The 12,057-nt window shown below is 64.0% G+C and overlaps 3 protein-coding genes across 3 annotated transcripts in view; 1 reads left to right on the plus strand and 2 right to left on the minus strand.

Annotated features, from left to right (window-relative positions):
- CHLRE_15g636800v5 (uncharacterized protein) overlaps positions 1-959 on the plus strand; it is a 4,232-nt gene extending 3,273 nt beyond the window's left edge. Inside the window, exon 7 of the mRNA XM_043070548.1 lies at positions 1-959. This exon is cut by the window's left edge and continues 279 nt beyond it. The gene's annotated coding sequence lies outside the window, so the exon portion shown is untranslated.
- A 2-nt stretch (positions 960-961) lies between these two features.
- Positions 962-2,917, minus strand: CHLRE_15g636840v5 (uncharacterized protein). Its single transcript, XM_043070549.1, has one exon. The coding sequence runs from the start codon at positions 2,711-2,713 to the stop codon at positions 2,462-2,464; it is 252 nt and encodes an 83-aa protein (XP_042916413.1). The 5' UTR covers positions 2,714-2,917; the 3' UTR covers positions 962-2,461.
- Positions 2,918-3,179: 262 nt separating this feature from the next.
- CHLRE_15g636896v5 (uncharacterized protein) overlaps positions 3,180-12,057 on the minus strand; it is a 9,348-nt gene continuing 470 nt past the window's right edge. The window contains exons 1-10 of the mRNA XM_043070550.1: positions 11,949-12,057; positions 10,827-10,932; positions 10,411-10,559; positions 9,358-9,760; positions 9,064-9,126; positions 8,235-8,321; positions 7,413-7,981; positions 6,865-6,997; positions 6,447-6,507; positions 3,180-4,472 (exon numbers count right to left, since the gene is read on the minus strand). The exon at positions 11,949-12,057 is cut by the window's right edge and continues 470 nt beyond it. Coding sequence (XP_042916414.1) covers positions 3,832-4,472; positions 6,447-6,507; positions 6,865-6,997; positions 7,413-7,981; positions 8,235-8,321; positions 9,064-9,126; positions 9,358-9,760; positions 10,411-10,559; positions 10,827-10,932; positions 11,949-12,004 — 2,268 coding nt within the window. The 5' untranslated portion in view covers positions 12,005-12,057 and the 3' untranslated portion in view covers positions 3,180-3,831. The remainder of the gene's footprint in view (positions 4,473-6,446; positions 6,508-6,864; positions 6,998-7,412; positions 7,982-8,234; positions 8,322-9,063; positions 9,127-9,357; positions 9,761-10,410; positions 10,560-10,826; positions 10,933-11,948) is intronic.

The following is a 12,057-nucleotide window of genomic DNA, read 5'->3' on the forward strand; positions in this document are numbered from 1 at the left end:
AGTCGCGCAAAGGTAGCGACAATAAAGACTGCTGCCGGACAATGAGGCTACTGCCACTGCTGCCACTGCTGCTACTGCTGCCACTGCTGCTACTGCTGCTACTGCGGTGTTGCCGCGAGCCGTAAGCCCTGGCGTACGACACGAATTTCTAACGTGAGCCGGCCGCACGTCCAGCAGTGGCTACCGTAGCGGTGGGAGTGGTGGGAGGTGTGGAGGTGGTGGGAGCAGGCAGGCGTACCTAGGCATACCCCAGCCATACCCCAGGCATACCCCAGCCATGCCCCAGCCATACCCCAGCGGCCACCAGGCATCCTGCGGCAACCCCGCCCGCCCGCGAGTGGGCAAGTCCCGCGGCGTCCCGCTGGGGACGGAGCGTGGGGCGCGGTTGCTGTTTGTTTGTTGGTTGGTTGGTTACAGTTGGACGTTGGGGGACACGCGAGATCAAGGTTATCGTACCCGAGCGGTCGCCCATCGCCGTGTTCACGGACGTCGAGAAGGATGAGGATGAGAGTATGCTTGCACTGTGTAAACAATCAAAACGAACGTGCGCTCGCTCTGGGCGTGTGCGTGTGTATTCCCGATGCATGCTTGCGCCGTCTCCCTGCCTCCACCGTATGTAATATGGTGGTCGATGTGGGTGCGTCACGCACTACCGTCTCGCGTGTTTGCCCCTGAACGCATGCCGTATGCCCAAAGGCCCAATCAAAGGCATATGCGGTGTGTCTGCGGATAGGTTGGACGATGCATGACTCCTTGCTGACTCCGCCCATATCATGCGCATGACATGCGCTATTACGGCAGCGCTTCCGGGCGGAGGATTACTGAGAGACGGACGACGTCTTGAAACCCAATCCCCGGCCTGGACGCCGCAGCAATCCCAGCTAACATCAGCAGCAGCAGAGCGCGTGCGAGACTGGAAGCGCATCCTGGCGCATCGTCTGCTGTTTGCGCGCGAGCGAGCGACACGACAAATAAGGTAGCTGCATGCACGCCATGCTACACGACGGCAATGGACCAATACCTCTTCGAGCCAACTCCTCCCTGCTTCCATCATCCCATCCTCCACGCCGTGCCCCGTGCCCCGCATTCGTGCCTCGTGCCCCGCCCCCGTGCCCCCGTGCCTCATGCCCCGCCCCCATTCCCCCGCCCCAATACCGGCACGCCCCCGGTCGCCTGCTGTGTCCGTCCTTGATGCGTGAGAACCAGCCCTTGGTGAGAGCCACCGCACACGCACACACCGCCGCCCTGTGTCACAAGCCCCCTAGAAGTCAATGCCAATGTCAATGCCAATGTCAGAGTCAGTGGTCCAATGTCTGCTACGTACGGCTCTTGTGTGCTCGAAATTGGTGAAGACGCCGGAAATGCAACGCACCGGCCACCTCCTATCTGCTGCCACCCACTAGCACAGCAGCCCGTAGCCACAACGCCACCGCTTCAGTGCGCCCATCTTGCACCACACCACCATCGTCATAATGCAGTATCGTCGATGTTTTTGACGACAACTAACAATGCGAACAGAATCCGTGCTGCTCGCCGTTTAGTCGTGCCCACCCACCCAGCACCAAAACCGAATCCATACCACCACAGTAGCATACACAGCTTGGCATCACCATGTGCGTGCGTGCGTGCTCGTAATATGACTATGGCTTGACCGGCGGTATGCGCGTCCTGCTCGTGTGTTGGTCCTCTGCAGCACTGCCACCCGTGCTGCTTCCCTCCCTCCCTCAAGCTCACGCCCTCGGCTGCATCATCACTGCTATATGACAGATGCCGCGTGCCGGACTTGCATGCCAGCGGTGCCGTACTTGCATGCCAGTACGGTAGTGCCGTGTACAGCAGTAGCAGCAGCCCGCAGGGGCGCCGCCGCCAGACAGCAGCCGCCGCCGCCGCCACGCCCGCAGCAGCAGTAGGCCGAGGCCGTAGGCGCCGCCACGCCGGCTATCTGGATGGGTGCGCGCCCCCGGCACCTCCATCCACCTCGCCCCCGCCCCAGGCAGCAGGTATGGGGTGCCGCCGCTCTCATCCGCCGCCAGCGGCCGCCGTCAGCCGCCGCCGTCAGCCGCCGCCGTCAGCCGTTGCCGCCAGCCGCCGCCAGCTTCCCCGAGACGCCACTAGCCAGCAGCGCGCCATCCAGGCCCATTCCGCCGATTGGCGAGCCACACTAGCAGCGCTACACCAGCCCTTAGGCGGACCCGGGGCTCTGGCATGCATGCATAAATTGCTGCTGCGGCGAATGTTGCTCCTGCTTGAAACCCTCAAACGTCACACGCTGCGCCAGACGCAAGAACTCTTTTTAAACCCCCCGCCAGCTAGTGCTGGGTGCCAGCCTGTGCCGCCCTGCTGCTTCTGTAGTAAAACCAAACATCATAACACAAGGGAAGTTGCTGGCCCTGCACGGGCCCCGGGCTGCAATACCCCGCATGGCCTGGGTTGAGACCCCCACCAGCTAGCGCCACGTGTACTAGGCCCCGCTGCTGCCGCTTCCGCTGCTGCCGCCTCCGCCGCTGCCGCTGCTGCTGCCGCCGCTGCTGCCGCTGCTGCTGCCGCTTCTGCTCGGCTGCCCAGAAACGAGCGAGAAGAGTCCGCGCCCGGCGCTGAACGTCGCATAGGCTGCGAGACCCGCCCCGGCCAGCAGCATGACTCCGGCAGTCACGCGCACTGCGCGCACTTGCCGACGAAACCCAGCCGGGCCGGGCTCGAACAGGCCTGCCATAACGCTAGCGCTATTGCTCTGCTGCGCTAGTTCTAGCTCAGGGAGCTGAGATGCAAGCGGAGCACGCAAAGACGATGGATGATTACGAAATTGTTCGTGCTGCAGGGACCGCGGCAGACCTCAGCAAACAGAGTCAAGTTTCGAGTCATATATATAGTGTAGGGCATGCAGAAGCGGGTTGAGTTGTCGCGAAATGACCATTCGGGTTCCGGGACCCGATTCTGTGCGAGCTGGCCGGTTCCGAATCGCCACAATCCTCTGTGCTGTGGTTGGAGCAGGACGCCCCCCCCCCCGCCCCCCCATACACACCGCACAGGGTTTTGACGATTACCCTTGGAACTCCGGAGTCGCTCTTGCACCCCCAATCGACCCCGCAAGAGAATTTCACGGCAGCACCGCACATGCTCGCGGGCAGACATCAATGCCGCACATGCCATCGTCCTGGCAGGTAAACTGTCAAGTGTCGAGTCGGCATCGGTTACAACAGTGACCTGCTGACACAGATCAAAGACACAAATCTGCTCCAGACCTTAGGGGCGTGCCAAATGCCAACCATCGGCATCTCGGCATGCCGAGTGGTGGACCGGGCCCGCGGCAGCAGGTTGCGAGGACGCGCACGCCGCCACACGCATCGCACGTCCATGCCCGGCACGTCCCACAGAATCTCCGAATACCTCAACCTGCGCCTCCAAAGACCCCACCGGCTGCTGCATTTCAGGCTCGCTACCGTATCCACTGCATACATGCACCCCACATGTGTCCACCCCATCCTGCACGCCGCCCTCTCCTCCCCTTCGCAAAACACACACCTACCCCCCTTCTGCCTTACCCTTTAAAAATGGCATGCCACCAGAGGGCCCCATATTCACCACACGTCACATGCGCACGCGCACATCACTCTCTTTGCGTTGTGTGACTCGCACTTCGCTCCCTCCCTCCCTCTCGTCCACCAGCATCCATGGGGATTAATACAACTCTGTAAGCGCGGTCATGCTGCAAACATCCGAGTGTCCGGCGAGCTCGCTCCTCTTTGGGCTGGCATCCAAGGAGACATATTCTTTCTAATCTCGATCATTTGCGGAAAGCCTGAGCACACACCCGACTACCACTGCTTGGGCTCACGACACCACGCACCCACCCTTCCGGGACTTCTCCGCCTGCCCCGCTGCTGCTACTGCCGCCTCCTGCCCTGCTGCCGCCTCCGCCTCCCCCTCCGCCGCTGCTACAGCCGCTGATGCCGTCACTGCCACGGGCGCAGCGGCAGCTGCTACTGCTACCGCCTTACCCTCGCCCTCGCCCTCGCTCTCGCTCCCCGACCCAGCCGCCTCCGCCTCAGCAGCCGCCGCCTCCGCCGCCGCGGCCGCCTCCGCCGCCTCCGCCGCCGCCTCTGCGCAGCAGCCCACACCGCCGCCCACACCTTCTGCCGTCGCAGCCGCCGCCGCGGCGGCAGCCGCCGCCGCCGCCTTCTCCTGCGCAATCACGGCCGCCGCCGCCGCCTTTGCAGCCAGCTTCTTCTTCCCCGGACCGCCGCCGCCGCCATTCGCACCCTTCTTGCCCCCCTCCTTGCCCCCCTCCTTGCCCCCCTCCTTGGGCTCTTTTGGCGTGCCGGGCGGGTTCTGGTTCTGGCCGGCGCGGTTGTGCGGCAGCGGTAGGACCGGGTCCATTTCGAAGGGCGGGAGGTCGGCGAGGTCGGGTGTGCGCGGCGGAGCGTCCAACACCTCGTCTGGAATGAGGTGCAGCGTCTTGTCCAGGACCTCGCCTGTGTGTGTGTGGGGGGGGGGTGGCGGTTGGGGTTTGGGGAGGTGGTTGGGGACTATGGGGAGGTTGTGAGTTGGTTGGTTTGTGAGCAATTGTGAGATGGAGGGGGCGGTTGATTGCGTATGAGGGAGTCAGCCCCTCCCGAGGGAGAGGGAACGGGAGCGGGAGGATAGGCTGTGGGGTTGTCAATGCAGTCAGCGAGAAAGCGGCAATGGGATACGCGTGTGCGTGTGTGTTTGTGCGCGCACGAGCGGAGGGTAAAGGTTTCAACAAAGCTGAAAGGTGCGATGGAGGGGGGGGGGTTCGGACCGAATGGCGGGGTCGGGAAGGGGTTGGTTGGTTTGTGAGTGATTGGGAGGCGGAGGCGTGATGGAGGGAGGGGGCGATGCATTGCGTATTGAGGGAGTCGGCCCCTCCCGAGGGAGAGGGAGCAGGAGCGGGCCGATGGCGGGCCGGCCAGTGGAGGTGAGGCTGTGGGGTTCTCAATGCAGTCGGCGATAAAACGCTTGGGGATGAGCGTGTGCGTGTGTGTTTGTGCGCGCACGAGCGGAGGGTAGTCGTGTTGCATCCGAACAAACCGAGAGGTGCAATGAAGACCGGGGGCTATGAATAGCAGAGCAGGGCAGGGAAGCAGGCAGGCGGGGGGCGGGTCTGTTGACACACAAGGGGGCTCAGGCCACAGTTGCTAGAGACCCGGGATAGACGTGGCGACAATGCAACTCTTATATATACTTCAAGCTTTTGACAGCTTGTAAGCTTAAAGCTGGGCGCAAGCTTGACGCAAGGCGATGCGCCCGGTCACGTGACGCGTGTATTTTCTTGCTAGCTCTTGCCGGCGTCGTTTACATCCCAAAACGGCATGCTACAGCGTTTCTTAGCTTGCAGCGAGGAAATTCTTGTGCGTCAAGACCCCGTGCACTGCGCAAGTTGCAGGCCTTGAACAACACGTGCGCACGCCCCCAGTCGAGCCCTGAGAACGAAGCAGCCCCGCACAGCCCCACACTGCGCACGCATCGGCCGCAGCCGCTCAAATTGCGTCAAGCACGCAATTAAACGCAACAAGCTCTTGCGCGTGTCTGTGTCTGGCATGCCAATGCGCGCAAAGCGCAACAAGCTACGGCAGACGCGACGGCCGATCTTCCGCCCCCTCCCTCCCTCCGTCCCTCTCTTGGCCTGCCGGCCGCCCGGCTGCCCTCAGCACGTGACCACTTGCCTCCACCCCCTCAACTAAGATAATCAGCACGTGACGAGTTGCCTCGCCCCCCAAAGCCCCGACACGGGTTAGACGTTAGACGTGGCGACAATGGAGTTTTCAAGTATTCTTTGAACGAGTCGCCTCCCCCCTTTGATTATTGGGACCTACTTCATCAGGATCGGGCACAAGGCGACGATCTGCTGGGGCCGTGCTTGGGCTTTGCAAGGATGTTTGGAAAAGCGGTACAGGATGCACCGGGGGAGGAGGGGGCAATCGGTACGTTTGGGTAAACCTGGGGTTTTGGCCTGTGTGGCCTGCCGCGTTGACTTTAGGTAGGGCCGGGGCTGGGGGGCCGGGGGAGCCGGGGGAGTGGCGGCCTCGCGGCCGGGGGCGCCAGGCCAGACGGGGGGCGTGGCACGTGCGGCGTGTGTGTATGTGTATGGGCGTGGGCGTGGGCATGGGGTCAGGCATGGGGGCGGCGAGGCCTTGGGGACCGCACACGTTTGTTGGGCCTCGCACAAAAGTACCAAAAAGCGCTAGGCCTGCCGGCTTGCAAGCCTGTTCCAACCCCTCGCAAACAAGACCAGGGCGCCACGGCCCCTGCTGCGGCTGACGCACACGCCCGCACACACGCATTCCCTTCTACTCGGGCCTCAAGACACTAACCAATTCCAAAATCCGCCATGTTTCATTACGGGATGGTTTGGAGTTAACCTCCGCTCGTTTTCATTGGTTTTGGTTTACAACCCCCCCCCCCCCCGCTCCGACTCGGGCACTCACCGAATGTGGCGGGGTTGGCTTTTAGCACCTCGTCCACCGCAGCCTTCCAGCGCTTGGAACCCTGTGTGTGTGTGTGTGTGGGATGTGGTGGGGTTGCATGGTTAAAACATTGGGTGGGCGGGGTGTGGTGGGAGGCGGGGGTGTACATACCAACCTTTCTTTCTTTGAACCGCTAATCGTTTTAACCTCTCTGCCCGCCCACCCGCCTCCCTCAACCTCCCCCGTCCTTCCTCAACCTCCCTCAACCTCCCTCACCTCCCTCTCCCTCCCTCAACCTCCCCCACCCGCCTTCCTCAACCTCCCTCACCCTCCCTCTACCTCCCCCAACCTCCCTCAAACCTCCGCCAACCTCCCCCAACCTCCCTCAACCTCCCTCCCTCAACAGCCCCTTCAACCCCCCTCACCCTACCCGCCTCACCTTTTCGCCGTGGAACAGGTTGAGTATGGGTCGCATCAGCGTACGCACGCTGGGGTCGCAGTGCCCGTCCGCCTTCACCGCCCAGTGCCCCATCATAGGCTCCGCATACTCCCGGTAACGGGCAATAACCCACCTGCGAACACGGGGTTGTGCACGCACGCGTTTACGCAGGTGTGGTAGAGATATTGTCATTTGTCAACTTGCTATTCTCTCCACACCCACACCCACACACCCTACCTCCCCCCCCCCCCCACCAAATCCCGTTCGCACTCCTCCCCGGCTCCCCCCAAACCCCTCCGCCCCTCCTCCCCAGAACCCCATTCGCCCTTCCTCCAAACCTAAACCCCTGCGCCCGTCCTGCCCCCAAACCCCAAACCCCTCCCCCGCCCCCGCGGCCCTCCTCCCCACACACCGCCCTCCCCTCCTCCCCTCCTCCCCTCCCCCTCTCCCCTCCTCCCCCCCCTCCCCCTCCCCCTCCCCCTCCCCCTCCCCCTGCCCCTCCCCCTCTCCCCCTCCCCCCTCCCCCCCACCCCCCCAAACACACACACCTCCGGTTGGGCGCCGCATTGCTGTCGTCTCCCCACAGGCACCTGTCCGCGTCAGCCAGGCAGCCCCACGGGTCGTTGTAGGCACCGCGGCCAATCATCACGCCTTCCAGACCGCCGCCGTTGCCGGCGGGGAATTGGGAGGAGCCGTGGCCGCCCTCCAGACCGCCACCGCCATTGCCGGCGGGGGATTGGGAGGAGCCGTTGGAGGTGGAGGCGGCGGGCTGTGCCTCTGGTGAGACGGTGGCGGATGCGGAGGAGGAAGAGGAAGCGGCTAGTGAGGAGGAGGCGGATGCCACCGGTGCCGGTGCCGGTGCTGCGGATTCAGGTGTTGCGGACGCGGCTGACGTGGACGAGGGCGCCGGTGCGGGTGACGATGAGGAAGGTGGCAAGGAGGGCGGGATGGCCAGCGGCGTGAAGGTGGGGGTGGCGGTGGCGCACACGGCCGCCGCCACGGCCCTTGGGTCGCCGGGGTGGGGCAGGCGGGGGCGGGTGTAGGGGACCTCTGGGTGGGCGGTGAGGAGCGCGGCGCGCGCGTCATGGCAGGTCTGCAGCCCGCCGTTGAGCGAGAACTGCGGTTTAGGGGATGGGGGATGGAGTGGAGGGAAGGATGTTGGGAACTGCGGTTTGGATTTTGGGGGTTGCGGGTTGCGGAATTCAGGGAGGGAGGTCGGCTCTGAGGGAGGGCGGGACAAGGGCGGGACCATGCACTGCCCTGCTGCTGGCCGCCCCCACGCACATGTATTACATCTGTTGCACACATCGCATCACACACACACACACACACACACACATCACACACACCCCTGCCCCTGCCCCACACACCTGCAAGTGAGGGAAGTCACGTGCCAGCGCCCAGGCCCACTGGTGGCGCAGCGGCGGCACGGTGCGGTTCTGGTGCGGCGACAAGCCCTGTGCGTGTGTGTGTATTGAGGGGGAGGGGTTCCATGCATGTTAAATAAGGCGAGAGGGCGTAGCCAGGAGCAATGGTGCAGGTGTCACGTAGTCGTTAGGAGAGGGGTTGCAAAGGTGGTTGATGATGCGGGTGCGGCGGCGGCGCCGAGGCGAGGCGCCAAGAGGGATGTCTTTTGCTTGACCAGTCGCACGGGTGCAAGCTCCGGGCGCGGCCCAGGTTAGGCAGCATTCTTAGGCTGTATGCATCAGGCCTGCAAGGGCGCTGCAAGGGCGCTTCTTCGCTGCCTTGGGTGACGGGACCAGGCACGCAGGGGCGGGGGCTCGCGCGCATCAGCCGTACTTGCAAACTACCAGTACTGCGACGCTAGCCCTTCGTTCTGAACACATTTAAACTATTGATGCTGCTACGTCGTCATGGCCGGGGACGATACTGCTTTGCGTTGCAGGCCCGGGTTTGGGTTTGGGTTCGGGTTTGGGTTAGGCACAATAACTCTTCGCCTCCAGCAGCCGCTCGCATGCAATATTAGGCGCACCCCCCCCACCCGCCCACCCGCACCGGCACCGGCACCCGCCCACCCGCCCACCCGCATCCCTGGGCCCTGGCCCTTGCTCTCCCCCATCCCAACGTAGCTATGTCATGCCATGACACACGGTACGGTACACTTGACACAATAGCACTAACGAATAAACCAAATAGATAGATTACATTCGGAATTAGAACTAGACAAAACTGACTTACGTTGAGGAAGGCCTTGCGCGAGTGCACGATGAAGTGCGTCACCGGCGAGCGCTCCGACACCACCTGTGTGCGTGTGCGTGCGTGTGGGTGCCGGTGCAGGAGTGTCTGGGTGTTTGTGTTTTTGTGGCATGGATGTGAATTTGAATGCGTGCCACACATCATGGCGGCAACACCCCAAGAGCGCCATCCCCACCACCTCTAAACCACACACCCACCCAATCACCCCAAGGGCTGGCACCTGGCAACGCCCCAACCACCCCCATCGCCCCTCCCCCCCCACACACACAAACACACCTTGACAAACTCATGCAGCTGTGCGTAGCTGTCGCACTCATCCACACCCAGCCGACACTTGACGTTGACCGGCGTCACGCCAACCCGCGAGCCGTTGGCTGCAGCTGCCCCAGCAGCCCCCGCCGCCTCAGCCCCCGCCGCCGCCCCGGCAGTAGCCGTCTCCGCCGCCGCCCCCGCCGCCTCCGCCTCCGCCCCGCCGGCAGTAACCGTAGCGGCGGTGGCTGTAGCAGCTGCCTCCGCCGCCTCCGCCGCCTCCGCCCCGGCAGTAGCCGCCGCAGCTTCCGCCTCCGCAGCAGCAGCTTCCGCCGCCAGCGCCTCCGCCATGGCGGTCATGCAGTCCGCCACCAGCCCCGGCTGCATCATCAACGCCGCGCCGAAGCAGCCGGCGCCCGCCACCCGGTCACTGCGGCGGGGTGGGGTGGGGTGGGGGTGGGGGTGGGGGTGGGGTGGGGGTGGGGGGGGTAGGGGGGGGTTACATTCATGATTAATTAAGAAGTGAAGGCGTAGGCAGGTACAGTGGTAGAGTTGACGCGGGGGGTGGGTGGGAGTGGCGGCGCGGAGGGGGTGCAGAGGGGGAGTGGCGGTGCGGGGCGCACAGAGGGCGGCGACGGAGGGCGGGCACAGAGAGTGAGCGCAGAGGGTGGGCACAGAGGGCGGGCACAGAGGGCGGGCACAGAGCGTGGGCACAGAGGGTGAACATATAGCCGGCAACCCGGTTGCTGAGGACAAACACACACGGCTGCAACCAGACGCAGAGGCGGGCCGGCAGCGTCGGCGGCCGCGCCGTCGAGTCATCCCATCTCGTCTTCCCGCGCATTCCCTCTCACCCCCCTCACTCCCCTGGGGCAGCCGCGATTGACGTTCATCTCTTCGCAGCCCATATGCCGCCTCACCCTCCACCACCATTGCCTGCTCTCCCTCTCTCCTCCCTTGCTACCTAGCTTCCCGTCTTACTGCCTCGCTTATCACCTCGCTAGCTCAATTATCACCTCGCTAGCTCGCTTATCACCTCGTTACCTCGCTGCCTCGCACACCTGTTCGAATCTCACTAACCTGGGGCAGCCGCAGTTCAGGTTGATCTCGTCGTACCCGTAGGCCGCCGCCTTGGCCGCCGCCGCCGCCAGCAGCGCCGGATCACTGCCGCCCAGCTGCAGCACCAGCGGCCGCTGCTCGGGCGGGAACCACAGGTGCTTGTCCAGGTTCTGTTTGCAAGCATTTTGGGTTTGGGTTTGGGTTTGGGTTTGGGGCTGGGGCTGGATAAGAAGAGGGGTTGACTGTTCTCTTTTGGGTTATCACCCATCAGGTTTGGGTTTCGAGGTATGAGCCAAATGCGTGGCTCCCTTCGTCTCCCTTCGTCTCCCTTCGTCTCCCCTTCCCTCCCCTCAATCATCAACCTGCGTTACCCCAAACCCCGAATTCGCCCCTCCATTTCCCCCTCCATTCCCCCTCCCCGAAACCCCGTGTCGCACAGGCGTGTGTATGACGGTCTTGTCCACCACCATCTCCGTCCACAGCCACACACGCCGCGACACCAGTCGGGCCAACTGCCGGAAGTGAACGTCCGTCCAGTCCATCCTGCGTGTGCGCGTGTGGGTGTGGGTGTGTGCGTGTGGGTGTGGGTGTTTGTGGGTGTGCTTGTGTGGGTGTGTGGGTGTGGGTGTGGGTGTGGGTGTGGGTGTGGGTGTGGGTGTGGGTGTGGGTGTGGGTGTGGGTGTGGGTGTGGGTGTGGGTGTGGGTGTGGGTGTGGGTGTGGGTGTGGGTGTGGGTGTGGGTGTGGGTGTGCGTGTGGGTGTGCATGTTAATGTGGATGTTTGATCAGTGCTTAGTTGACTCCAACGCTGACAGGTCACACGTGGGTTCAGGGCAGCACGGTGGCAAATGCATGAGGTAGTCCGATGCACAGTGCCCTAGCTAGCCATCCCGATCATCCACAATTATGGCACGTGACCCCCACGGCACATGACCCCACGACGCGCTCACCATCCGTAGCTAGCCAGCCCCTGCCACGGCCCCTGCTGCCGCAGCCCCTGCCACAGCCCCCACATTGTGAGCCCCACATCTCCAGCCCTTTGCCCCGAGAGCGCACCCTACAGGTGACCCCACTACACGTGAATCCACACATGAACCCACACGTGACCCCACACAGGAAATCCACACATGGCCGGAGCGCCAGCTGCGGGGCTGGCCCGAACACAGGACACGCAGCGGTGTTGCGCGGCGCACCGGCCCCCATTCCTCCTCTCCCACCTCCCTACAACCCACCCAACCCCCGCCCGCCATCCCAATTGCGCATGTGCGCAAGCGTCGCAGGGCACACAGAGACGCAGGTGCGGTGCAGTCGCAGCGCACCTCAGAATTACCCCCTCCCCTCCTTCCCCCCTCCCCCCCCCTTCCTCCCTTCCCCCTTTGACCCACAAACCCACCCGGCGGACACCGCCCCTCGGCTCAGCAGCTCAACAGCCCTCGCAGAAGCCCTTGGCCCCAGAATCCGCCCCTGCCCCGGGCTGAGATGCTCAGGACCTTCCCCGGCCCTTCGCCCGAGGCCCTTGCCATTCTCCCAGGCCCAGCCCCTCCTAAACACACGCACTCACATCGGCGCCACGCTCAGCAGCGGCCGGGCCGCCGCGGGGTTGGGCGGCAGCTGCATAGCCGGGCTGGTCTGCGATCTTGGGCGGGTGCTAGGCGATGGCGCCACAGGCA

Source organism: Chlamydomonas reinhardtii, chromosome 15 (assembly GCF_000002595.2).
Source record: "Chlamydomonas reinhardtii strain CC-503 cw92 mt+ chromosome 15, whole genome shotgun sequence".
Taxonomy (NCBI): Eukaryota; Viridiplantae; Chlorophyta; class Chlorophyceae; order Chlamydomonadales; family Chlamydomonadaceae; genus Chlamydomonas; species Chlamydomonas reinhardtii.